At 47.4% G+C, this 26,475-nt stretch overlaps 2 protein-coding genes across 2 annotated transcripts in view; both read right to left on the bottom strand.

The window, feature by feature from the left end:
* The window catches only part of LOC144097388 (tubulin beta-1 chain-like), a 5,475-nt gene extending 647 nt beyond the window's left edge, over window positions 1-4,828 (bottom strand). Inside the window, exons 1-6 of the mRNA XM_077630116.1 lie at window positions 4,659-4,828; window positions 3,811-3,919; window positions 3,382-3,492; window positions 2,249-2,493; window positions 1,687-1,886; window positions 1-111 (exon numbers count right to left, since the gene is read on the bottom strand). The exon at window positions 1-111 is cut by the window's left edge and continues 326 nt beyond it. Coding sequence (XP_077486242.1) covers window positions 1-111; window positions 1,687-1,886; window positions 2,249-2,493; window positions 3,382-3,492; window positions 3,811-3,919; window positions 4,659-4,715 — 833 coding nt within the window. The 5' untranslated portion in view covers window positions 4,716-4,828. The remainder of the gene's footprint in view (window positions 112-1,686; window positions 1,887-2,248; window positions 2,494-3,381; window positions 3,493-3,810; window positions 3,920-4,658) is intronic.
* Window positions 4,829-13,927: 9,099 nt separating this feature from the next.
* LOC144099472 (tubulin beta-4 chain-like) lies at window positions 13,928-25,895 on the bottom strand. Its single transcript, XM_077632801.1, has 7 exons — window positions 25,558-25,895; window positions 24,704-24,812; window positions 23,170-23,280; window positions 18,446-18,690; window positions 17,887-18,086; window positions 14,303-14,739; window positions 13,928-14,168 (listed from the first exon to the last, which is right to left on the bottom strand). The coding sequence occupies exons 1-7, from the start codon at window positions 25,612-25,614 to the stop codon at window positions 13,996-13,998; spliced, it is 1,332 nt and encodes a 443-aa protein (XP_077488927.1). The 5' UTR covers window positions 25,615-25,895; the 3' UTR covers window positions 13,928-13,995.
* Window positions 25,896-26,475: the final 580 nt, after the last annotated feature.

Consider the following 26,475-nt stretch of genomic DNA (forward strand, 5'->3'; position numbering starts at 1 on the left):
CTGCCGCGGGAAGTGAGCGGAGCAAATCCAGGTATAAAGAAGTGGAGGCGCGGGAAGGGCACCATGTTAACGGCCAGCTTGTGAAGATCAGCATTCAGCTGTCCAGGAAACCTACAACAGCGGTGAAGAGCCCTGATAAATGCCAATATAGGAAAATCCCGGTTGCTTAAATAGGCTGAGATATTTATTCGCATATGACAAAAGTCATTAAGAGGCTAATCTTTCTGCAGCAACGCAACGATATAAAATGGCTTGTCGTTGCACAGCGTGTTCTTTTAGAATTATGCATAGAAAATTGCAGTATTCCGGTATTGAGATAATTCGTGCAAACGATTTGATGTGCACGAAACTTATCACGAAGAATTGCACTGATTTTTTGGCTGTTCGAAGTCCATATAAAGTGGTCGGCCAATATATTCAATTATTACGACAACAGCGCTCAGTTTAGGAGGTACTTCAACAGACTTTAATGCTGTTTACGAGGCGCGAATGTCTTGGACCACATTTATAGATTATGACAAAATATAGTTTCCGTCAATTAAATAAATAAAAAAGAGAGGCTCACCGGCACCACTACTGTATCGCGGGCATCAGATAAGACATCCAAAATAAGATGCGGTGCTATTCAGGCGCCTTCAAGCGGCTGATGGGTGCGTAGCGCAGTCGCTCAACAGCATATCTAAATTGTCCTTAATCCAGCGCAAGCCTGCCTTACCATCGAGGTGATCGAGCCTAGTTTGTCCACGTTTTGGATAAATACGGAGTGTTCTCGAAAACACACCTGCCTTGTAGACGCTGCTGTAAACCTTCGAAAATAAATGACAAGCTCTTCACGATAACTGAACCCTATGTATCCTCAGAATCATGTGCACGCTCTCTGCTACGCTGATTCCGAAAAAATATTGTTCGTCTACGAAGCTGCACTCATGCTGAAAACCTGACAGGACCTGGATGGTCCTTTCGACCCGTTAACATCCGGTGACATGACTGCGGCAACTTCATTGGCCCTCTGCACTGAAGAGTAATACACCATGGTAACAAGGATAAAAGTTGAAAAAACATTTCTACATTTAGGCCTCCATGGATTAGAATCATAGGCATGGAAACTAGATTTACGGCAGACCTTGCTGAAGTAACCTTGTACTAGAGTAAGACCAGCCACGGTACGACAACGGCTTGCCATTCACACGCCAGCGCACTAACACTGCGCTTACATCGTCGTCGATATGCAAGCCTTCTACGCTGACACTGAAAGACCTGTACAGATCTGCGCCGCTATGCAAGATATGTAAAACCATCGTGCTGCCCATCACCACGCGGAAGGATCTTTCGGATGTAACGCTGCCAGGTTCCTGGTCATGTGGTAGTAGTGCTTCCCCAACGAAGATATACGCCGATTATCTCCAATCCCACAAAAGTTTCAATTAAAAACTGTCCACAAACGTGGTCATTCTTTTCCTGTCCAAAAGTGAACTCGCTTTTCAGAGAATCTACGTGCTTGCTAACCCGACTACTGCCTCGCGGAGTACTGCGGTGAAAGGGTGTGCGCCTGTCCTGAGACATGCACGACTTACATAGTTGTCCTCATAACAGACTGCGGGTCTTTGCAGCTATAAATCTGATTGTTTTTCGAATTTTGGGCCGATGATTATATTGCGCTTGTATGCAGGAAAGCTGAACACTCACCGAAGGCATGTAGTCACACCGGACATCGTTGCGGCGACCAAGTGGTTGAGGTCTCTGTACGTGGGAGTCGTGAGATTCAGCTTTCGGAAGCAGATGTCATAGAGCGCCTTGTTGTCGATGCAGTTCGTCTCGTCGGTGTTCTGCACGAGCTGATGCACAGAAAGGGTAGCATTGTACGGCTCGACGACGATGTCCGAAACCTGCAGAAAATGGCAGAAGGACCAAGATGACCAGGTGCAGGTGGGCATAAACTAAAATTATACGAAGACAAGAAGATAAAAAAGAAATAACATGTTTCATGTCCAGCGGCGGTCACCGTCACCGTGAACACGCGAGCGAATTCTGTTCGATGTTATTCTGATACTTTCTTGCGCGATTCGAGCGATCTTCGCCGCTTTTAAGAAAACGAAACTAGCAGATGACACGGTACAACCACACGCGACGCGAAGGCGTGTTAATGAAGTGGTGCGCAGGAAGCACATGAACCCTTGTTCGTGCTAACGCTGTTCAGCACTGTAGCACAAGGACGTTCAAATTTGTTCTCATGGGTATTGTCACACACCTTTGGAGAGGGAAATACACTGTAGGTGTTCATGATGCAATCTGGGTACTCTTCGCGGATCTTCGAGATGAGCAGTGTGCCCATGCCAGATCCAGTACCACCGCCAAGGGAGTGGGTCAGCTGGAATCCCTGCAGGCAATCGCAGGACTCCGCTTCCTTGCGCACGACGTCGAGTACCGAGTCCACTAGTTCGGCACCCTCAGTGTAGTGGCCCTTAGCCCAGTTATCGCCCGCACCACCTTGACCTGAGGGGGGAACATTGTCACAGGTGTACACTTGTGCAAACTCTATTCTGGAGGAAATAAGTACTGGAATATGCAATTAAGGAAAGCCATGCACTGGGACGCACTACACACAGCAACGTGAAAGGCGGAAAAAGAGACTTCTGCTGCGCGGAGGACGTACCGAGTAGAGGGATAAGGAACGCACAACACAGTTGAAGTTACACCTTGCGCAAATTTACGATAATGTGGCGTGTGAAATAAGTTGAAAATATATGTTCACGTCTCCAAACAATTCAAAAAGTCATGGCTTGTATTGTACTCGGCTGCAGAACACAATATCTCCAGCGAGTCACTATGTAAAACGGGTGAGAAATGACATCAACACAGGGGTGGGAGAACCGCCTCCTGTGCTCATATCCTGTGTTATATCTGTCGGTAATCTTTTGTTTTCTGCCGGATTTCCATCGCAGAGGGCCACCTCTCTTCCTTGTGTAATGCGCCACCTATCCGTTTTGCTGAGTAATGTGTTGTGTCAAAGGCGGATGGAAGCTTTTTGGAAATACCGCATTGCTGAATCTTTCCCTATATGCTCATTTCACGGCACACCACATTCTTGACGAACCGCCAAGCTAAGCCTAAGTTTCGCCAGAAACTGATATGAATTGCTTTAGATTTAAACTCAAATAACTTGATTCCGTTGCCGGATGAATTTGACTGGCACTCTGCTGAATTAAACTCAGCGAGGATACGTAGTGCGTACAGAAATATGGGTGCAAATTTAGCCAGTTCTGCGCTATCATATTTAGTCTATATTGTGCGCTCTGGTGAGTGTTTTGATCTGGTGTGTTTTAAGATGAATTTGTGCAAAATTATGGATGTTGCTACAAGAAACGATGAGCAGCCTCCTACCAAACACGAAATTGTCCGGCCGGAAGAGTTCTCCGAAGGGTCCCGAGCGGACGGTGTCCATGGTTCGCGGCTCCAGGTCAGCCAGGATGGCCCGAGGTACGTATTTACCTCCTCAAACAAAAGGAAATATAACATAGCGCCAACAAAGATACCATACAGTTACTACAAATACCTGCATCTCGACAAGGCCATCTAAAGAAGCAATGAAAATACAGCGCGCCAACAAGAGATGTGTGGGAAAATAAAAGCAGCACATAGACCCTCGCCCCACCTCCCGGCTTTTAAAAAGCACATTTCCTGTTGAGATTCCTTTTTCTGTGCAGAATTGTTAAACGTACGGTGTAGTATATGGGACTAATATTCCGAAACTGTCCGAGGCGACCGGGAAGCTTCAAAGTGAAATCAAAGCAACAGCAGGAAGACGCGTACCTGAGGCCTCGTTGTAATAGACATTGATGCGCTCCAACTGGAGGTCCGAATCGCCACAGTACGCCCCGTTTGGATCGATGCCATGCTCATCGCGAATGACCTCCCAAAACTGCAGGTAGGTAAAGATATCAGCAATAAATGTCGTGTCACATCGCCCAGTGGCAACCATCAAAACGCATTTAGTGGCTGGAATTCACAGCCAAAGCAACATAACTCTTAGAGCTCCACATTTAAACTGATGTCTGTCGTTAACTAATCAACTGCCATCGATTGTCAAACGTCGTGTGTCTTACTGATGGCGGAAAGCTGGCAGGGCTTAAGACCACTTTAGGCCCTTGAGTTGCGTCATACACGAAAACCTTACCATGCGAAAAAGAAAAAAAGTACGGCAAAGAATCCCCGCCCGCTTCTCTTTTGCAGCAGTCATTTGCCACGTCAACTATTCACAAAGACCAATTGTCGCGAAGATTCTTACAACTGAGGATAAAGTCTGAGCCATATGTCATAAAGGAACAAAAATATTACAGCGCTCCTAGAGCGCGAGCGGTACTTAAAACGTCAGAGCGAAAGCAGTGGTCAAGAACAAGAGATTGGATGCGCGCAGGGGCACAACGTTGTCCCACGAAAGAGGCCACGACTAAGCACAAAATTAGAGCGTCTGCTAAGAGCCACGACTGCTTCACACGTAATTACTTTCGCCCATATCCTGAAACGAGATTCCAGACCAAGGCGTGTAGGAAGCAACGTAATCGCCCAAGTAAAACAGGCCGGGACAGGCGCTAAGACCTAACGACAACCGCGATCCCCTGAGCCGTGAAATAACCCACGAGGTGGTAGAGCCTGCTTACCTTCGCCCCAATCTGGTTGCCACACTGGCCTGTCTGGATGTGAACTATCTCGCGCATGTTGGATGCCACTCCGAGACTCAGCTGTCAAGATGCCGACTGCCTGCCCGGTTCAAGGGTCCACGTATTCGTAGCCTTGCGCCGTATCAACACCCACTTCTTCCTCACCTGTACATGTTCCTATGTGTACGCATGTCAACTCAATAGCGCCTAAAGCAGTGCCGCAGTCTGTTCCTGCCGTGGTAAATGCGTTTCTGAGCTCATATATAAGACCTTCAGTTCACGTACAGGATCCCGTGTAAAGGATATGCGCCGTACAACGCGAACTATTTCTCGCTTCGAAAAGCGTCCGGCCGAACGGGATACTTTGAAGGAAGGAAGGAAGGAAGGAAGGAAGGAAGGAAGGAAGGAAGGAAGGAAGGAAGGAAGGAAGGAAGGCCTCAGACGTTGCTGGCACATACCCACTACGAGGGAGTGGCCAGGACACAGGCGGTTAATTGCTGGATACATTAAAGGTTTGACGGGAAAAGGAGTGGTAACAGTATGAAGTCTCATAGATTGGAAGACGGAAGGACAGGGGTCCTGTTAACTTGGAGATCGAGGACGGGACAATGGTTAAGTGTGCATAACAGTATACAATGCCTGTAGTGTTTCAATGCGTACTGACTGAGAGCGGGAAAAACGAATTAGAATGGGAGTCGCTGCGTTTCTTGAAGAAAATTTTGCACAGCAGAGCGCGCACTCTTGTCGCTTCATTCAAGCAAAGAAACGCCAATGGAAAGAACAACCGTGGAGGACACTGGCAAGCCCAGTTGATGAAATGGAATTTGCAAAAGACGCTTCCTCAAATGAGAGAAGCAGCGGCAGAACAGCACGAAGTGATCGATTGTCTCAGGTTCGGCACAAAAAGGGCACAATGGGGAAGCCGCCAGGCCAGATCTGTGAAGGTAGAAATTTAGAAGGGGAACCCGACAACGCAAACGTGTGAAAGAGACCTCTAGTCTGCGCGAGCGCCAGGCTTTGCTACTCCAAGGATGCAGATATTCGGGAGATGATGTAAGAGCCGAGGCAGCAAATTCCTGAAATATCGTGTAGCTGCGAAACCCCGCCGCAGCACATATGCACACGTTGGCAGGACAGCAAAAATTGGGCCGCAGAGATGGCTCTTGCTAAGGAATCTGCAACCTCATTTAAGTGAAAGCCCATATGACCTGGTACCTAAAGCAACCTTACCGAATTTAGATAGAGCGGAATCAGGAACTTAAAGAGGAGTAATGCCCGAGACTCAGTGGGTGAGGATAATGAAGAGCAAATGGACAAAGAGTCTTTCATAACCACGCCAAGGGAAACGGTAGTTTCCAATTTTTGTAAGGCTAAGATAACTGCTAATAATTCAGCCAGAAAAATTAGTGAAGCCAGGAAGACGAAGAGAAAAATACCAATCCAGTGAAGGCGAAAAAATTCCCACACCTGCCTTTTCGCGATCCTGCGAGGCATCGGTACCATTAAGAACATGAGAGAGAAAGGACCTTAGGTGGTCCTGCAACAAACCCTGAAGAAGCGGGAACTGGCTGCAGCGGCAAACTCGGCTGCTTCTACTTTCTCTTCTCAGTGCTGGAAATTGCTTTCGCTTGAAAGACCTCCCAGTGCATTATGAAGCTTATTTTTCCGTTTTTGTTTCGTTTCGATTTGTGCACGTCTGTTCAGTCCTTGAATTGGAATCTAACTGACCGACTGGAAAAAGGCCGCCCCCGTCTGGAATACGTTGAAGGAATGTGCGTTAGCTGTTTGGTTTACTAGGCAAAGAAAGCGAAGAATAACGCGCCCGTTGTCGAGATGCACCCCCTCAAGATACGTCCCAAACGGAATTTGCTTCGTTTGGGGGGTCACGGTGGGCATAGAATTCGGCTTGCAGTGCGACATGGTAACGCTGCAATTAGTAACTGCATGTTTGCCTATTATATAAATGTGATTTTATTTCTAGACCAGAATCCGTAGGGTTTTATTTGCCTACCAAATTCCATACACACCTGTCCCCGGATGGGTGCCAATTGTTGTCGGAGTATATACAGCGGAACGAATGTATACACATATACCGGTCCCGTGGTGAGAGTTTTCCTCCCGTTATATGATAGTTTTTGGGGAGAGGGAAAGGGATGGGAGGGCACAACCAATCTGTATGGCCGCCAACTTGGATTCGAGAAGTCGAAACTATACCGCCACTTCGTCCCCTGACGTTATACTCACATAGTTACACCTCTATCCACCATATTGTACCATGACGTCATTATTGACACGCGGCAGGTGGTTGTTTCTACAATACCATTTCAGATGGCACTACAAGTCTCAGCGCAAGATGTGCAGTTTTCTAGTTCCTGTTACAGAAGGCGCGGTGATCTCAGGGTGGTAGCGAACACCAAGAAATTTCGAAACGTGATGATAAGAGATAATGCTCTTAAAATTTATTTCATCATCATGAGCGTGAATGTAGGCCCTCGCGGTAGGAGTCCTTAGTCGAGGGCCGCAATAGCTGTTGCTGTCCGGGTTGCCTGGTCGATCAGTCTGCGCTGATCATCCAGGTCGGTGCTCTGGAAACAGCGGCTTCCCATTTGGCAGGGGTTCGGTGTTGGAGGCTGGGTTGGGGGTTTGGGTTTTGGAGTTTCAGCATTCCAACACGAAGCGATAAAGATTTGGGTCCCCTCCGCAGGAGAGACATTGCTCTGGGTAGCGGGTTGGGTAGAAGTTGTGCCTGAGCGTGGGACAATAGAAGGTGTTAGTTTGAAGCTGGCGCCATTTGGCGGGTTTTTCACCGTGAATAAATGTGGAGGCTAACGAAAAGGTTCAACTTTACTTAGGGCAGCGCCACGAGCTATGGAGAGGAAAATTAGTGGTGTGACGTTAACACAGCGGAAGAGGGCAAAATGGGACAGAGATCAAACGCGGGCTAGCGACATCTTATAAGAAATAAAGAAGAGGAGGAGGAGCAGGAGGAGGAGGAGGAAGAGGAGAAGTTTAATGGAACAGGAGAGGTCTGCCTGGTTGTCGGCCTGGCCTACCCAAGGAAATAGAGAGGAGGAAATGAGCTTGGGCGGGACATGTAATCCGAAGGCAAGATAACCGTTGGGCCTTAAGGCTAACGGAGTGGATACCGTTACGAGCGCCGTTCTGCTTGCTGTCCGTTGGGTGTCCACAGAGCCCACGGAAAATTGTCCGATGTTGGTGAACGTACCACGGCGAAAAGCCATGTGTATGCAAATGCACTTACCGTCACATCATCCAACCTGCAATTTTACATGTGGTGAAAACAGGATTAGACATGCCCCACACCTTTCACTCTGCGTCGCTCACCTACATGGCAGCCAAAGAATCGGGGACCATCGTCAGAAAAAAAAGATTTCGGAATTTATGACCGGCTGCAATGCCAGATGAGGACATAACCGGGGCAAGGCCAGGTACGAGCAGGACGTGAACACACGTGAAGCCTGCTTCGCGGCCAAAAAACTGGTGTGTAGATTTTTTTAATTGTGGAGTTTAACGTCTCCAACCGGCACATGGGGTATGAGCAAAAGTGTAGTGGAGGGCTACAGAATAATTTAGCCCAACTGGGGCTCTTTAACATGTGCCACTTGTCGCAGCACACGGGTATTTTTGTATTACGCCTCCATCGAAATATGGCCGCCGCGGAACGAATCGAACTGGCGACCTTGGTATCAGCAGACGACCGCCAAAGGCACTGCAGCGTCTCCGATATGGGGCTCATCGTGTAAACAGACCTTAACATAACGTAAGAGGAACAAAATTGGAGCCTTCCTTATTAGCCATGGATATCCGCATACCTAGTGTACAAAATTAAGCGAAGAATGGTTGTATTTGCGCTTTCCCTGTACTGTGCACCAAGACAGTGGTTTAAAATAATTTCCTGTGAATTAAACACCAGGCACCAGCAGAAGAAGAGACAGAATTTCTTAACAGCATTTGTAACGGTGGAAAGCTGAGCGCGATTTGGAACGGGCCTCCTTACGCACGGCATTGGTCATTAGCTAGATTAAATGTTCTGAGGATTTTTTTGTGAGAACATGACTGTGACCCCTCTCTTGCGAAATTCCGTACATGCAATTTTTACAGCTTTTCAGAGTATGTTGTACAGCTTGCGCATTGCTTCCCGCGCTAAGGTGTCCAAGATGCCCCAGCATCGAGGAGACGTGTGCATTGCGCTCGTCCAACCAGGATCAGTTCTAACGACACTCACACATTGTGGTCCGCGCATGTGGATCTAGAGAGCCGAATACGACTCTCAATGTGCAAGAGAGAAGTTGCGGCCTTGGTGGCACTTGATGTTGTTAAAGCCTATGACAGCGTAGAACACACGGTCCTTATTAACACACTTGCTCAGCTACATCCACCGCACTACATCTATGCTTGGATTTGTGAATTTTTAAAACATAGATTTTTCTCCTCTACACATGAATCTTTCTGTTCTAATACCAATGTTCAATCAAGAGGTGTGCCGCAAGGATCTCTTTTGTCTCCACTGCTTCTCAACTTATAGGTTCCGGACATGCCCATTGATCCAAACACTGCAGTTTATGTATACGCAGATGATATAGCTTTTTTCGCATCAGCAAAGGATATCCATGCACTATACTAGTGTTTGCAGGCATACCTGAATGCTATCGAAGTCTGGTTGAACCAAATTAATTTATCACTTAATGTCAGCAAATGTGGCGTGCTGGTAGTTCCGCCGGGCACTTCTTTGTACATCTCGCTAGTATACCGCTCCACTCAAATTCCACAGGTGGAGTCGGCTAAATGCCTAGGCGTTACTTATGGTCAAAGCTTGGAGTGGCGACACCATATTAAGAATAATGTTATTAAAGGGGAACGGGCTCTGGGCTGGTTGACACGAGTTGACAATAAAAAGTTTGACATGCGTCGTGACACGTTACTGTTGCTCTATAAGGCTTATATGAGACCGATTCTAGAATTTGGTTGTGTCTTGTTCTCTGGTAGCGCTAACTACAAGCTGCAGTCATTAGCTTTACTGGAAAGGCGTGCCCTACGGCTATGCCTCGGGCTCTCAAAATCAGCTTCAAACGCTGTCCTTTATCTGGAAGCCCGCATCCCCGATCTCTTTTCCTGTTTCCAAACTTCTAACAGTGCGTACTTTCCTCAGGTCCTTTGACCCGGCCCCCGGCGTTCGTAGTCCCATTTTTCTTTCTCAACCACACCTGATTTTCACTAATCATTGGCCACGCTATCAGCATCCGCAAGTTAGGTTCACGCGGAATCTGTTAGCCCCGCTTCAGGTTAATCTGATCTCCTTGCAACAAGTTGCAGATACGCAGGCTGACCCCGCCTTCTATTATGACCATATTTTAGCGTCCCACGCGAAACATATGCGCACAAATATCCTAAATGGTCTCCTTTCTGAGCACCTACAGAATTTTCCTCTTCTTACTGTTATCTCCACTCAAGCCTCCAGCAGCTGTGAGAAGGCGACGGTTGGGATATATTCGCAGGAGCTGGCTTGGAACTATTCCGTTCGTATCCCAGATTATACTCGTATATTCTTCGAAGAGTTTCTGGCCATTGGTTTGGCTCTTCTCAAACTTCCAGGCTTGTAGCATGGGTTCTTATCCTTGCAGACTGCCTTTCAGTTCTAGTCTCTTTCCAAAATTCGGGAAAATCTTTATTGAATAGTTCGCTTAAGTTTTTTGTTCCGCGCACAGTGCGTGAGATCCGCTTTGTCTGGGTACCTGGGCATTCGGGCGTCTATTTCAACGAGGTGGCTGATTTATTGGAAACGTCAGCTCTCAGCGCTCCTGTAATCTATCCTGTCCTTCACCTCATTCTGTTAAAAACTTCACGTTTCGAGAGCTTCCAATATATTTCAGCCAACCTGAGTGATCCATTGCTGAATACCGTGGGTTTTAGCCACTTAAAGTTCCTATGGAATATCCGGTGGTGTAAATCAAGGCTTTGTGAGGTGGCAATGACGCTTCTGCGATGCAGAATCCCTCACTTATATTTGTACTTATGCAGATCTGCGTTCGCTGCTACAAACCTTTGTGTATCATTGGGGCAAGTTGAAACGATAGATCATTTTCTCCTCTCTTGCCGGCGATTCGCAGTTCAGAGAAAACAGTATTTGGAGGTCCCTCTTTCGAGGCTAGGACCACTGTCCCTTCCAATTATTCTTTCGTTCGGTGCGAGTGCAAAGGGATTCCCGTTAAGCAGTGTCTGCGCCTACCTTCATGATTAAATTAGTGCAACTGATCGATTACCTTGTTAGCTGTATACAAAATTTTGTCGCAGGTCCAAGAATGCTCGATTCTATTCCTGGTAATTCATATTTCTTTCATTCATTTGACTGTTCCAATATTTATATTGATTTAGTCTTCTCACGCCTTTTTTCCCCGTGCAAACACCTCATTGGGATTATCTACTGAACCTTGGCGAATGCCCCTGCGTGGGTATGTGCCATGCTTACTAAGGAGAAGAAGAAGAAGAGTCGCGACGACCGTGAGGACCCCCATGGATTTGTCGTAATGTTTTTCCTTCTGCTGTAGCATGGGCTTAAGGCTTGCGCTAGAATACTTAACAAATGCGACAGCTACCCCATACACGATCTGCGCTGAAGGGGGATTGTGATCTATGACCAACCGTAGGAGGTTTTTGTTTGTCTCGAAAAGTTCATGACTCGTGCCCGTTAAAGGGTATCAGCTCAGAATCCGGCGAAAGCCAAGTACTGCGCAAGAAGTGTACCTTATATTATGGATGAAAGCATCGCGGAACGCCGCAAACTTGTCTTCTTCTTCTTTCAGTGAATCATGAGGCTGCCGTTAAAAAGTGAACACTAATCAAATTGTTCGTTTATGCAGTTGAATGTAAGTAAATAAATGGTATTTGACTCATTCATTCGTTGTGCTTACCCAACTGAAGCTTTAGAATTTGCATCCGCTAGGAGTGGCTTGTGCTTGTCGGCGAATAGAACGAGGAAAACGCTACTGACGAGAATAATGGGCGTAGCGGACGTCGTGTATTCTAATCTGTAGCATATTCTCTTGCCATGGGATGCTTAATGTGTCCTGCACATGAGGAAAGAATTCGTTTATTTATAAGTGTCATCCCGAAGGCCTGGGGCTGTTATAAGGAGAGGGGCGGAAATTCTGTAAAATATACCATTATTTCTAATATACATTCCACCGGTAATACATGCTTAAAAGTTGAAATTTTGCGCTTTGCTGACCACCTATAAATGTGGACTATATTGCATCTTTTTCTTTCAGTACCGCCTAATGTGACACAAAAATCGCGACGCTTACCCTATTGTCATGTTTTGTGATACTTGAGCCGCGCCAATTATTATATGTGCTGTTTGCACTCCTGACTCTGGTAATCAATGTAACGGGTGTGGACATTCTAGTAATTTTTTTTGCAGCCAAAATTGAGCGCTGTGAACTATACACTGCGTGCGGGCTCTATAGCGGACATTACGGTACGGCGATAAATATGAAACGAGTTCTCGTCGAATTTCGCGTTATATTGCCACGACCGAGATGACATTTGAGCGCAAAAGTCCTTGCAGTCGCCGACGGCAACAGACGGCACAGATCACGGGACAGTAATTTCAGACTCCCAGACAATCAGTCGTAATTACGCAAGCGGTGGCCTCATCAAGAATGTTTTCCAAATATTTCGCCATTAAGGCACCAGCTGAGAACCATATACCATGACATGGGCCCCAGGACACGCCGCACCCACCGGGATCCAAAGCACAAACGCCACAGCTCGCGCACACACTAACCGAGCGCTGGGTGACGAAGTGGGAACCCATCCAGTAATGCAAACGCGAGGATACATACTTGAGCCTCTCAGGGCCAACAGGAAGCGCTTCCCTACCCTCTATGCGAAAATTGGAAGGGGCACTTAAGCTCCGCCTTAAGGAAATGACACGATAGTGTAATGGAATAATTTCCGTACATACAAAAGGTCATTCTCTACTTTGCGTACAAAATTACCTGGGACTTCTCATACCCCGCGTGGCGCTATGGTGCAGGGGTTAAGCGATGTACTACCGCCCTCCGATGGCAGCTGTTGCCAGCGATGGGCCTTGTGCAACCCAGGTTGCTCTTCCCGAGCGACCAATCATTAATTTAGCTGCCACCTGCCACGGTGGGAAGTACGTGGGAAATTTGCTCACTATCCGCTGGGCAGGTTGTGATGACCGCAAGGTCACGCGACCTAGGTGGCCAACCTTCCTGCTAGATTGCTCTCTGAGCACCACCTGCCGGATTCATGCTCGTGATTTTTCGCTCACAAAGCCAAAAACGCCATTGTCGACACTGGATTTTCGGGTGAACGGGGCCTTTTACGCTATAGTGTTACGAGCTGGTGACGCTGACGCTAAACTGCTATAGTGACAAACAGCTGTTTTCCTCAGCCTCTCGCCGGAAATATCGCTCCCGTTTTTTGGTGGAACGTGCTTAGCCCCAGTTTCTGTGGTTACCGCAGAACTGAACACATGCGACGTTGGTTGAGACGTGAGGGTTGAGGGTCGCTCAAACTGGCGAATCGCCTAATCTTTTCGCGACGAACCTTTCTGCGCAGCGTCCCAGGTTAGGGCTATGCCGCTCACAGAATAAAGAGATATGGACTCATGGCTCGATCGCAACAGGTTCAGGAGCTCCGAGAAGCTCGAGTATCGCTATCAAGCGGTCTCAAACACCAGTTGCTTTCCGGTCGGTATCTTCTCAACGTGCTCTCTATCCCTCAATGAGGACGGCCTCTCAAAAGTTTCATGCTAAAAAACGTTAAAATATTAGAGTTAAGGATGACAGGTCGTACGAAAAAAAACCCAGTCACGTGACAGTGAAGGTACCGAGCGCAATGGTATTCTTCGTATTGTGTTGTTACATGTTCTAAAAACCGGCTAATCCCACCCGAGTTTCGACAGCGCAGAAAGATGACTCATGTACACAGAGAACCTTATGAGACCAATTGCGGCTAATCAAAACTTGATCACCTTGCGTCTGCTATAAGACTGGTTCGGCAAGTACATTTTGAAGCAATTTTGGGATTGCGTCGAAATGCCGAAAACTCCCGAGACGCAGCCGGTAGCAGAACGAAACTGCCAGTGTAACGCCGGTCACAGATGTTTACAGATGTGCGCACATTGCAATAGAGTAAGGGGTCATTACATCACGTGGCCACCCTTGTGACGCAGTCCGAACCTACGACGTACTAAAAAGTACAGGCACCTCGCTCGAATGGAAGGATCGATGACAAACAAACTTTATTCTCAAGCGAAAGAAAAAGCACTGCCTGTACAAAAAAAAAACTAGGCCTCTGCCTGGGTCTCTTCGAACTCTCCCACATCATCAGCTGTGGCCTCCTGGTACTGTTGGTATTCGGACACCAGGTCGTTCATGTTGGACTCTGCCTCGGTGAACTCCAACTCGTCCATGCCCTCTCCAGTGTACCAGTGCAGAAAGGCTTTGCGGCGGAACATAGCTGCACAAAAAAAAATATATCCAGCAGGCGGGGTCACACTACATTAAATACGTCGATCCACACAATAGGCACAAACGAGCTTTAATAAAAGCATTTGCTTTTGAGAACCATCTTCAAATCACAGACGTAGTTACCGGTAAACTGTTCGGAGATTCGCTTGAAAAGCTCTTGAATGGCTGTGCTGTTCCCAATGAAAGTAGCCGACATCTTCAGACCTCGAGGCGGTATGTCACAGACTGCAGTCTTGACGTTGTTCGGTATCCATTCGACGAACGAGCCAGAGTGCTTGTTCTGGATGTGTAGCATCTGTTCATCCACTTCCCGCATGCTCATTCGGCCTCTGAAGACTGCAGCCACTGTCAAGTAACGGCCTTGACGGGGGTCGCAAGCAGCCATCATGTTTTTGGCATCGAACATCTGTTGCGTCAGTTCCGGCACTGTCAGAGCACGGTACTGCTGCCTGCCTCGGGAAGTGAGCGGAGCGAAGCCAGACATAAAGAAGTGGAGGCGCGGGAAGGGCACCATGTTCACGGCCAATTTGCGAAGATCAGCATTCAGCTGTCCAGGAAACCTGAAAGAGCAGTGAAGAGCCTTGATAAATGTGCATATAAAGGCCAGTGTAGGAGAATTCCCATTGCGTAAGTAGGCTGAGATATATATTCGCATATTACAAAAGTCATTAAGAGGTTGAAGGTCGTGCAGCAACATAGCCATAAAAAATAAAATGGCTTGGATGTTGCACAGCGGGTTTATTTAGAATATTGCATGGAATATTGCGGTATTCCGGAATTCAAAAATTTCGTGCAAACGATTTGGTTGTGCTCGAGACCTATCACAAAAAATTGCACAGATTTTCTGCCTGTTCGGAGTCTATAGAATACTGGTCGGCCAATATATTCAATTATTCCGACAACACTGCTCCATTTACGAGGTACTTCAACGGACTTTAAAGCTGTTTACGAGGCGCGAATGTCTTGGACCACATTGTCTTGGACTACAGTCGCAATTTCCTATAATTTTTTTTCCTTGACTTTTCCAAAGCGCTCGAGCGGGTATCGCACAAAAATTGATATACAAACTCAAGGGTTTAATTGGTGATGGCCCCGTCCCACAATGGATCAGCAGTTTTTGTCTGAACGTTAACAATTTGTAAAATTCTACGGAAATACCTCCGACATTATTCCCGTTTTATCTGGTGTCCCCCAAGGATCTGTACTGGCGCCTCTAATTTTTGCTATTTATTACTGATATAAGTAACGAAAATGAAGTACAAGTGGTACTGTTTGTAGACGATTGCGTTCTTTATCATAAAATTAAACTTCAGTCTGACTAGATCAAACTAAATAGCGCTTTGCATAAAGTTTTTCAGTGGTGCCATGATTGGAGTATGGTCATTAGCAAAGACAAGACTGTTTCTATGTCCATCACAAAGAAAAAAATTCCGCTTAAGTTCTCCTATGGTTCTGAGCACTGCGCTACGAACTGTAAGGGAATACCGATATCTGGGTATCCTTATCTCATCCGAGCTGAAGTGGACAACGCGCGTTCAGTATGTAGCAAATAAGACAATGAACAAACTTTTTTCTCAAAAGTGCCTTGGAAAACTCGCCTCCCGAAATAAAGCTTCTGGCATACACTACGCTTATCCGCCCGGTATTAGAAAATGCTAACATTACACGGTTCCCTTATACAGACACTAGCGTAGCCGCACTGGAAAGTGTGCAGCGAAAAGCTTCGCGATTTATGCATAACCAGTACAGGCGCACAGATTCACCTACTGAACTTTTGCATCGCGCAGGACTTCAGCCTTTATCTATCCAATCGAAACTGCACCGCTTGAAATTCTTCTAATTTCTTCTGCACAATACATTTAAGCTTAACTCTGAAGACTTCGTCAGTATAAGCCTCTCCAGAATCACCCGCCGTAAACATCCTCTCACACGTGATAAATTTTTTGTTGCAATAACACATTCAATTTTTCTTTTTTTCCGCGAGAAGTGCGCGAATGGAATGCACTTGACACTTCAAATTGTAATGCAGCCAACAGTCCTCAAATTTTTGGAGCTTGCCGAGCTGTGTATATTGCCACAAAACTGACTAAATATTGGTAAAATGTTGTTGATATAAACTTTGTTCTGTATAACTGATCACCTCGAATTTGTTAGTTCTTGTCTTGCTTTAACTAGACCCATCCTTTTCATTGTACAACTGCTTACTGTTCTATAACTGTTTTATCTGGAAGTTATGCATTTTTTAAAGTGCGCTCACCCCTGTAAAAACCCCGCTTGGGGTTGAAAGTATATCGAAATAAAAGAAAAATAAAAAAATAAAATATAGATTATGACAAACTGCAGTTTGAGCCATTTAAATTAATAAGAAAAAGAACCATACCGCCACCGTTACTGTATCGTGGGTATCATTTAAAACGGCCTAAATAATATGCGAAGCCATTCAGGCAAGTGCAGATGCCTTCACGCGGCTGATGGGCGCCAACGCTGTCGCTCAACAACATAGCTAAGTTTCCCTCTTACCATCGAGGGGACATATATACGGCGTCTTCTAGAAATATTCGCACCTTACACGACAACCTGCCTTGTAGTCGTTGCTGTAAACTTTCGAAAAAAAATGGCAAGGCCCTCACGATGTATGAACCGTATGTCACCTGGAATCACGCACGCCCTTTACCACGCTGCTTTCTGCAAAAAATATTGTTCATCTACGATGCAGAACTCTTGCTGAAAACCCAACAGAATTTAGCGTAACTGAAGAATCAAGCAGATTTCTTGAATTGATTGGAATGGGCCTGCATAGTTCCTTCGACCCGTCGACATCCGAAGAGATGACGACGGCAACTTCATTTACCCCCTGCCCGGTAGCGTAGTACCCCATGGCTGCGAAGGTAATTATACGATTAGACTTCTATGAATTGGAATCGTTGGCATAGATACTGGATTTACGGCAGACCTTGCTAAAATAATATTGTACTACAATGAGACCAGCCACGGTACAACTGCCTGCCGTCCAAAGGCCAGCATACTGACGCAACGCTTACAACATAATCGTCAGCATGCTAGCCTTCTACGCTGAAACTGAAGCACCTGTATAGATCTGTGCAGGTCTGCAAGATATGTAACACCATCGTGCTGCCCTTCGCCACGCGAAGTGATCGTACGGATGTAACGCTGCCAGGTTCCCGGTCATGCCGTAATTTTCCTACTAGAAATTTGGTTATTTTACTGTCCAAAAAACAACTCGCTTTTCGGAGAATCTGCGTGCTTGCTAGCCTGACTGCCGACTCAGGGACAACTGCGGTGAAGGGCTGTGCGCCTGTCCCGAGACATGCACGACTTACATAGTTGTCCCCATAACAGACTGCAGGTCTGTACACCTATGCAGCTGTTTGTTTTTCGAATTTTGGACCGATGATCATATTCCGCTTGTGCCGCCACGGTGGCATAGTGGTTATGGCGCTCGGCTGCTGGGACGAAAGACGCGGGTCCGATCCCGGCCGCGGAGGTCGAATTTCGATGGAGGCGAAATTCTGGAGGCCCGTGTGCTGCGCGATGTCAGTGCACGTCAAAGAACCCCAGGTGGTCGAAATTTCCGAAACCCTTCACTACGGTGTCTCTCATAGTCTGAGTGGTTTTGGGACGTTAAACCCTCATTAACCAAACCAAACCATATTGCGCTTGAATACACGCGGAAGCTGACCACTCACCGAAGGCATGTGGTCACACCAGACATAGTTGCGGAGACCAAGTGGTTGAGGTCTCCGTACGTTGGAGTAGTCAGCTTCAGCGTCCGGAAGCAGATGTCATAGAGCGCCTCGTTGTCGATGCAGAAGGTCTCGTCGGTGTTCTCCACAAGCTGATGCACAGAAAGGGTAGCATTGTAGGGCTCGACGACGGTGTCCGAAACCTACAGAAAACGGCAGAAGGACCGCGATTAACAGGTGCAGGCAAGCATTAATTCAAACTCTACGAAAACAAAAAAGCAGAAAGATAACATATTTGAGGTAAAGCTTCGGTCACCGTTACCGTGAACACGCGAGCGAATTCTGTTCGATGTTATTCTGATACTTTCTTGCGCGATTCGAGCGATCTTCACCGCTATTAAGAAAACGAAAGTAGCAGATGACGCGGTACAACAACACGCGCCGCGAAAGCGTGTAAATGACGTGGTGCACAGGAAGGACATGAACCCCTGTTCGTGTTAACGCCGATAAGCGCTCTAGCACAACGACGTCTGAATTTGTTCTGATGTGCATTGTCACACACCTTTGGAGAGGGCACTACACTGTAGGTGTTCATGATGCGATCGGGGTACTCTTCACGGATCTTCGAGATGAACAGTGTGCCCATGCCAGATCCAGTACCTCCACCCAGGGAGTGGGTCAGCTGGAATCCCTGCAGGCAGTCGCAGGACTCCGCTTCCTTGCGCACGACGTCAAGCACCGAGTCCACCAGTTCGGCACCCTCGCTGTAGTGGCCCTTAGCCCAGTTGTTGCCCGCACCTCCCTGACCTGAAGAGGTAACATTGTCAGAGGCGTACACTTGTGAAAACTCTATTATGAAGTTAATCAGTACTAGAATCAGCAATTAAGGAAAGCCATGCACTGGGCGAAATGCACACAGCAGCCTGGAACGCGGAAAAAACTAGACTTATGCTTTGCCGTGGACGTAGCGAGTAGATGGATAAGCAACGCACAACACAGATGAAGTTAACAGCTTGCGCAAGTTTACGATAATGTGGCGTGTGAAAGAAGTTGAAAATATATGTTCACGTCTGCAAACAATTCAACAAGTCATGGCTTGTATTGTACTCGGCTACAGAACCCAATCTCTCCAGCGAGTCACTATGTAAAAGGGTGACAAATGACGTCAACACCGGGGCGAGAGAACCTCCTCCTGTGATCATATCCTGTATTATATATGTCTGTAATCTTTTGTTTTATGCCGGATTGTCCCCGCAGAGGGCCACCTCCCTTCGTTGTGTAATGCGCCACCTATCCGTTTTCCTGAGTGATGTGGTGAGTGAAAGGCGGATGGAAGCTTTTGTAGCGAGAGCTACGCTAGGGTATAGCCGGCCCATTTCGGGTAAGCGTGTCTAGTCACTACTGCTAATGAGCCACTAGTTGCACCGAGGCATAGGTGTTCCGCCGCTGCGCCGCGCCGCACCTTTCCTAAAAATTCTATTTTCAAGTACTCTTTATGTTTTTCTTCTTTCCATCCCTCCTTTATCCCTTCCATTCTGGGCCGGTTCTAGTGTCCACCGAGATATATGAGACAGTTACTGCGCCATTTCTTTTCACAAAACCAAACAAAACAAGTGAGCCGCCGGCGCTCAGTTGGTTCATTGGTGTTTACAACGTAGAAGCCGTTCATTTTTACGAAAGGAAACGCGCACAAGTGGCTCCCTGGGTCAGTGGACACCTCACTTTCGCTTTCGTGTAACGTGGCGGTGACATCCAAGTGCAAAAACTTAGTTTGGATTAGTTCAGTTTATCCAGGGTATAACAAAGCGAAAGGTGTCGGCGTTCACTGTGTTCTTCGGCGTTGACAATGTTCAAGACGGCATTGGCTTTGAACAAAGGAAGGGCGCATAACTGGCTGCCTGGGTATGCGGACGCCGCATTCGTGCTTTGACGCATGTGGCAGTGGTGAGAGAGAGATGTGGCCTGAATGTAATAGTGCTGACAGCGTTGTGTCTGACATGCGGCAGTGAAGAAATGGCTAGGCCGCAGCGTTGATTTGGTTATCAATATCTCGCGATCAACCATTAATTGCATGCCATCTCCCAGGGTGGCAGGGAGGGTGCGCTGCCTATACAATGTGGGGAACGCAATCAAAGCAGTTTTTTGCAGTAGACACCAACGCCACGTACATGAAAGCGAGATTTAGGTCTCCAGTAACCCACGGAGCCGGTTGTGCGCCGCGGTGGTTCAGGGGTTAGAGCGCTCGGCTACTGACCCGGAGCTCTGGAGCACTAGGGCATATAATCAGGCTTGCGATGATTATATGCCCACTAGATGCATGCGAATGTCCGGACCCCGTAGAGTATCTGTTGCGGGTCCAAATGAACTTATTTTTGGAAATGTGACGGAGAGTTTGAAGGATGCTTCAATCCCGCCATCGGTTGGCCCGGTATTGCACTACCTCCGGGATCGGCCTTGTCTTTAGCGCGTCTTTACTATCCTGTCTTTCTATCCCATCTTTCAACTCTCCTACTATCTGCACGTGGTAGCGATTGTGGCTGGGCTAGAGCCAGTGAGCAGGCCTGTGCACTTTCGTTTTCTTTCTTCCTGGCAACAAGAGACAGACAGACAGATCCGAAGCTCCCGGGTTCGAACCCGACCGCGGCGGCTGCGTTTTTATGGTAGAAAAACGCTAAAGCGCCCGTGTGCTGTGCGAGGTCAGTGCACGTTAAAGATCCCCAGGTGGTCGAAATTATTCCGGAGCCCTCCACTACGGCACCTCTTTCTTCATTTCTTCTTTCACTCCCTCCTTTATTCCTTCCCTTACGACGCGACTAAGGTCTCCAACGATATACGAGACGGATACTGCGCTATTTTCTTTCCCCAAAAATCAATTATTTTTATTATTATGCCTATCCTTTCGTGAAAATGAACGGCCTTTTGAAAGTTGTCAACGCCAATGAACTATGAACACCGTCGGCGGACTAGTTTTGTTTGGTTTATGAGGAAAGGAAAATGCTCAGTATCCGTCTCGCATATGTCGGTGGACACCCGAACCGAGCCTTAAAGGAAGGGGTAAAGGAGACAGGGAAAGAAGAAAGAGAAACCTCAAAATTGAAAGTTGGATTCTGAGGAAAGGCGTGGTACTGCGCAGCGGCGCAACACATGTGGCTCGGTGCTACTAGTGGCGCAAGCACAGTAGTGACTAGGGAGCGCAAGAGAGAGAGACAAATATACGCGGTGTGGCGCGCGTTGTGACGTTATGTGCTTCCTCGGAGCACAACCACGGCGAAATCGCAAGTTTGCGGCCAGTAAAGCAGCACCCCGACCCACGCATCGCGGGAGGTGAGCGCATCGACAGTGTCACCCGCTGTCGCGCACTTACACGGTCACAACGTGCAATGATCCTCCGCGCGCGCATTGGCTGCGTGTGGCCCGGGGAACGACGGGTGCGCCACGGAATCGCGACGAGTGATGTGTGTGACGGATGCGGTGCAGTGGAAAAACTAGAACATCTGCTCCTTCGCTGCTCCGCGTTCGCCGATGCTCGTCGCGATATGCTCGCGGCCTATAGGGCGCAGGGCATACTACCAGACTCCATCAAGACGCTATTGTGGCCGCAGGGCAGTGCGCGCACCCGTGAGCGAACTTTGGTGAGCCTCTGTGCATTCCTCGAACACACGGGCTTGACGTCCCGTCGGTTTTCCATCAGGTAGTTACACGCAGTGACCGAACGCTCCGGGAGTTCTACCTTGAACGATTAATAACTGGACGCCCCACTCCAGTTGTAACCAACACAGTGCTGTGCGCGTGTGTGATTTAATTCCTCTAAAATGAACTAATCACGCGCACAACCTGGACACATTTCTTATTGTGTAAATAGTTTGTACATATTACTTCTCCCCCTGTCCTCTATTCCTGTCTCCTCACCTCTTTCATTTCTTTTCTCCATTCTGCCTGCTGTCCTTTATTTTCGCTGCCCCAGCTCAGGTGCTTCAGTATCGATGGCAGATGCCGGGGCTAGCAAAAATATTTTCCTTCCTTTTTACTATTATTTTTAATAAAACCACTACCACCACCACCACCAGTAAAGCTTTCGTTTTAAAACCCCCTTTGATTGCCTTCCGCACTTTGTAAATGCAGCGCGTCCACCCTGCCTCTGTCTCAGGTGGCAGTTGATGATCGCGAGAGGTTGATCACCCAATGAACGCTGCGGCCTATTGCTGCAGTGCCGCGTGTCTACCACAAAGTTTCAGTGCTAATGTATGCAGCCCACATCTCTTCACTATCGTCACGTACCTCGAAGGGCGAGCGAAGCTTCCACTGACCCGGGGAGCCAGTTTACGCACTTCCTTAAGAGTCTATAACGGTGTCAACGCCAATGAACACATTGAACGCAGACAGCTTTTGCATTGTATATCCTCGATTAATGGAGCTAAGAATAATTGGTTTTGGGGGAAAGGGAATGGCGCAGTATCTGTCTCATATATCGGCGGACACCTGAACTGCGCCGTAAGAGAAGGGATAAAGGCAGGAGTGAAAGAAGAAAGGAAGAAAGAGGTGCCGTAGTGGAGGGCTCCGGAATAATTTCGATCACCTGGGGATCTTTAACGTGCACTGACATCGCACAGCGGTAGTGCGAGAAAAAAGGGACGCTTCCTTCATGACTTTTAAGGATTGGCTACAAGTGCTACTTAAGGAGTACCAGTAAATCTGGAAAAAATAACGTTTCTTAACTGTACATATATGCAAGCTATCCTCAAAATGTTTACCTCAATACCGCACTTGTGGCCTAGTGGTTTGACCAACCGCCTCGCATGCGGGAAGTCCAGGGTTCGGTCCCCAGTGCCGCTGGGTACCCACCAGTGATATAATAGGCACGATCTTCCTCTTGCCTGATGCTCGGATTTTCTAGAGTGAAATGCTTCGAAAATGGGTCTCTGACCCCATCTTACCTTTTGTTTTCATTTTATCTTTGAAATGGCACATGTGTTGCCTCTCTCGTTGTATGCTCTTTTCACGGCGCACTATATTCTTGATGAACCGCCAAGCTTGCGTCTCAATCTTGGTGGACTAGGTTTCGCAAGGAATTGATGAGAATGCCCATAGATCAAACTCGAAGTACTTGATTCCGTGGCTGTATTAAACTGACTGCCACTCGGACTGGATTATAATCAGTGAGGAGTCGCTGTGCGTACAGAGATGTGCGTACAAATTTAGCCAGTTGTGCGCTTTTAAGATTAGTCTATACTGTGCGCTCTTGTGGGTGTGTTTATGTAGTAGGTTTTAAGCCGAGCAGCCCCTTACCGAACACAAAGTTGTCCGGCCGGAAGAGTTGTCCAAAGGGTCCCGAGCGGACGGCGTCAATGGTTTCCGGCTCCAGGTCAACCAGGATAGCCCGAGGCACGTATTTACCACCTCGAACAAAAAAAAAACAAATATCACTTAGGGGCAACAAACATACCGTACAGTTATTACAAGTACCTGCGTCACAACAAAGCCAGTTAAAGAAGCAATGAAAATAGAGCGCGCCAACTGAAGATGTCATAGCAAAATAAAAACGGCACTACTAGGACCTTGCGCCACCTCCCGGTTTTTACATAACAGATCCAATTATATTTAATCAAAGATTTTAATAACTTTCAGCAGAAAAACAGAAGGTGAAATGTTGATAGATAGTTTGAGATGGATCAAAATGATGTTACTACATTAAAGTCCAGTTGCAACTCCTGTTGCGATTCTGTTCCGTATTACGAAACTTTCAGTGTAGTATATGGGAATAACTTTCCCAATACTGTACATGGGCTATGATCAACGCAATAGTGCAGGCCTCTGGATAAATTTGCACCACCTGGGGTTGATTTAAGCTCAATAAGATCGCAGAACACACGGCTGTTCAGAATGTCCCCTCCATAGAAATGTGTCTACCGAATCATGGATTTCATGATCGAGCCCCTTCCAAATGAAGCACAGCGGCGGTATTATTAGCAAGCGTAGAGTTAAAAACGCCTTACAAACTCACTGCAGCAAGAGGAAACGTTGGAGAGGGGAGACTTACTATGTCCTCGTCAAACCTGACGAGGGAATTCAGAACTCGGGTTTGAACCCGACCGCGGCGGTTGCGTTTTTATTAAGGCAAAACGCTAAGGCGCCTGTGTGCTGTGCGATATCAGTGCACGTTAAAGATCCCCAGGTGGTCGAAATTCTTCCGGAGCCCTCTACTACGGCACCTCTCTCTTCCTTTCTTCTTTCACTTCCTCCTTTATCCCTTCCCTTACGGAGCGGTTCAGGTGTCCGCCGATATATGAGACACACTGCGCCATTTCCTTTCCCCAAAAACCAATTATTATTATTCAGTACTCATTCTCGTTGTTAACATTCATTGCCTATGAGAAAAAAAGCCTTTGATAAAGAACCTTCAAACTAATCCCTGCGGGACTTCTGGCAATGCAACCTGAAAAGCTGCAATGGCCTAACATAACATGCCGCAAGCAGAAGAGGCCACTAGACGTTGCACTGTGATCTATTTAAAAATGCGCGATCGGTTGTACAATTTAAAGCTCAAAGATCAAAGGCCTGCCGTTGAAGAAGCTCCATTGAGAGTCCAGATAACAGCTTAACACCACAAACAGCGCTGTTAAGACAGGACCGAGAATATGAGACACCCATACACACAGCATTCGGTTTTGTCTTTCGCTTGCTGTATTTGTTGAAGTCATCTGCCAACCGGCCCGGCAAATTTCCGTAATGCTTAGCAGCGCGAAACAGCCGCAAGGCAAGTTCAACGCGACGGGCAAGCTTCAAAGTGAAATTTTCAACCGAAATACTTCCAGACGCGTACCGGAGGCCTCATTGTAGTAGACATTGATGCGCTCCAACTGGAGGTCCGAATCGCCATGGTACGCCCCGCTTGGATCGATGCCGTGCTCATCAGAAATCACCTCCCAAAACTGCAGACGGGAAAAAATATCAGTAATCAGAGTGGCGTCACATCGCGCAGTGGCGACAGTCAAAGCATATTTACAGGCTGGAATTCACAGCGAAAGCAACATAACTGCTACAGTTACACTTGTCAACTGGTGTTTGTAGTCAACTCGTCAATTGCCATCGATTCTCACGCGTCATGTGTTTTGCTGATGACGGAAAGCCGGCAGGACCTAAGACCACTTGAGGCCTTTGAATTACGTCATACGCGAAAACTAGGTCATACGAAAAAAAATGCCGGCAAAGAATCCTCGCCGATCGCTTTGCGGCAGTCATTTGCCATAAGACTGTTCCATGTCACCTCTCCGCCAAGACCGATTGTCTCGAATTTTCTTACAACCGGCAATAACGCCTGAGCTATATGGCATAAAACAACAAAAATATTATAACGCTCTCAAAGTGCGAGCAGTTATTAAAAGGTCAGAGTGAGAACAGCGGTCAGGAATAAGAGATTCGATGCGCATTAGGGCACATTATTGTCCCACGCAAAGAGGCCACAACTAAGAACTAAAGCAGTAAGTCTGCTAAAAGCCGCGACTGCTTCACAGGTAATTACTTTCGCCCGTATCCTGAAACGAGATTCTTGAACGCGGCGTTTAGGAGGAAACGTAATCGCCAACATAAAACGCGCCGGGACAGGCACTGGGACCGAATGGCTATCGCGATCCTTTGAGCCGTGAAATAACCCACAAAGTGGTAGAGGTGGCTTACTTTCGCCCCAATCTGGTTCCCACACTGGCCTGTCTGGATGTGGACTATCTCGCGCATGTTGGATGCCACTCCGAGACTCAGCTGTCAAGATGTCGACTGGCTGCCCGGGTCAAGGGTCCACTTATTCGTAGCCTTGCGCCGCATCAACGCTCACTTCTTCCTCAACAGTAGATGCTCCTATGTGTACGCGTGTCAACTCAATAGCACCTAAGAAAGTGCCACAGCCTGTTGCTGCCATGGTAAATGCGTTTCTGAGCTCATATATAAGACCTTCAGTTCACGTACCGGATGCCGTGCAAAGGATATGCGCCGTACAATGCGTACTATTTCTCGTTTCGGAAGGCATCCGACCACACGGCGTTCTCTCAACTGGCTGCAGGGGCAAACTCGGCTTCTTCTGCTTTCATTTCTCGGTGCTCGAAATTAGTTTCACTCGAAGGAACTCCGCGTGCATTCTTGAGCATCTTTTTTCATTTTTGTAACTTTTCGACTCGTGCACGTGCGGTCGATTCTAAAATTTGAATCTAACCGAAAGATTGTAAGACTTTGATTCATCATCATCATCATCAGCAGCAGCCTGACTGTAGCCCCCAGAGGTTGGAGACCTTAGTCCATGGCCTCAATAGCTTTTCCAATCGGGTTTGCCTGGTCGATCAGTCTGCGCTGGTCATCCTGGTGTGTGCTCTCGTAACAGCGGTTTCCCATTGGGAGGGAGGGGTTGGGTGTGGATATGGGAGGTTGGGTTGGGGGTTTGGGTGGGTCATTATTATCACCGTCGTCATCAGCCTGACTACGCCCACTGCAAGGCAAAGGCTTCTCCCATGCCTCTCCAATTATCCCGGTCCTTTGCCAGCTGCGCCCACCTTATGCCTGAAAACCTAATCTCATTCGCCCACCTAACCTTCTGCCAAATGTTGC

The sequence above is a fragment of the Amblyomma americanum genome, chromosome 7 (genome assembly GCF_052857255.1).
Source record: "Amblyomma americanum isolate KBUSLIRL-KWMA chromosome 7, ASM5285725v1, whole genome shotgun sequence".
NCBI lineage: Eukaryota > Metazoa > Arthropoda > Arachnida > Ixodida > Ixodidae > Amblyomma > Amblyomma americanum.

Bases quoted from the DNA above. Each gene is read 5' to 3' on its own strand.
- LOC144099472 (XM_077632801.1), bottom strand. From the start codon at position 25,614: ATGCGCGAGATAGTCCACATCCAGACAGGCCAGTGTGGGAACCAGATT. The intron at 14,740-17,886 runs GTGAGTGGTCAG...CTGCTCTTTCAG, and splicing joins GGTGTGACCACATGCCTTCG to GTTTCCTGGACAGCTGAATG. The intron at 14,169-14,302 runs GTAACTACGTCT...TTTTTTGTGCAG, and splicing joins AATCTCCGAACAGTTTACCG to CTATGTTCCGCCGCAAAGCC.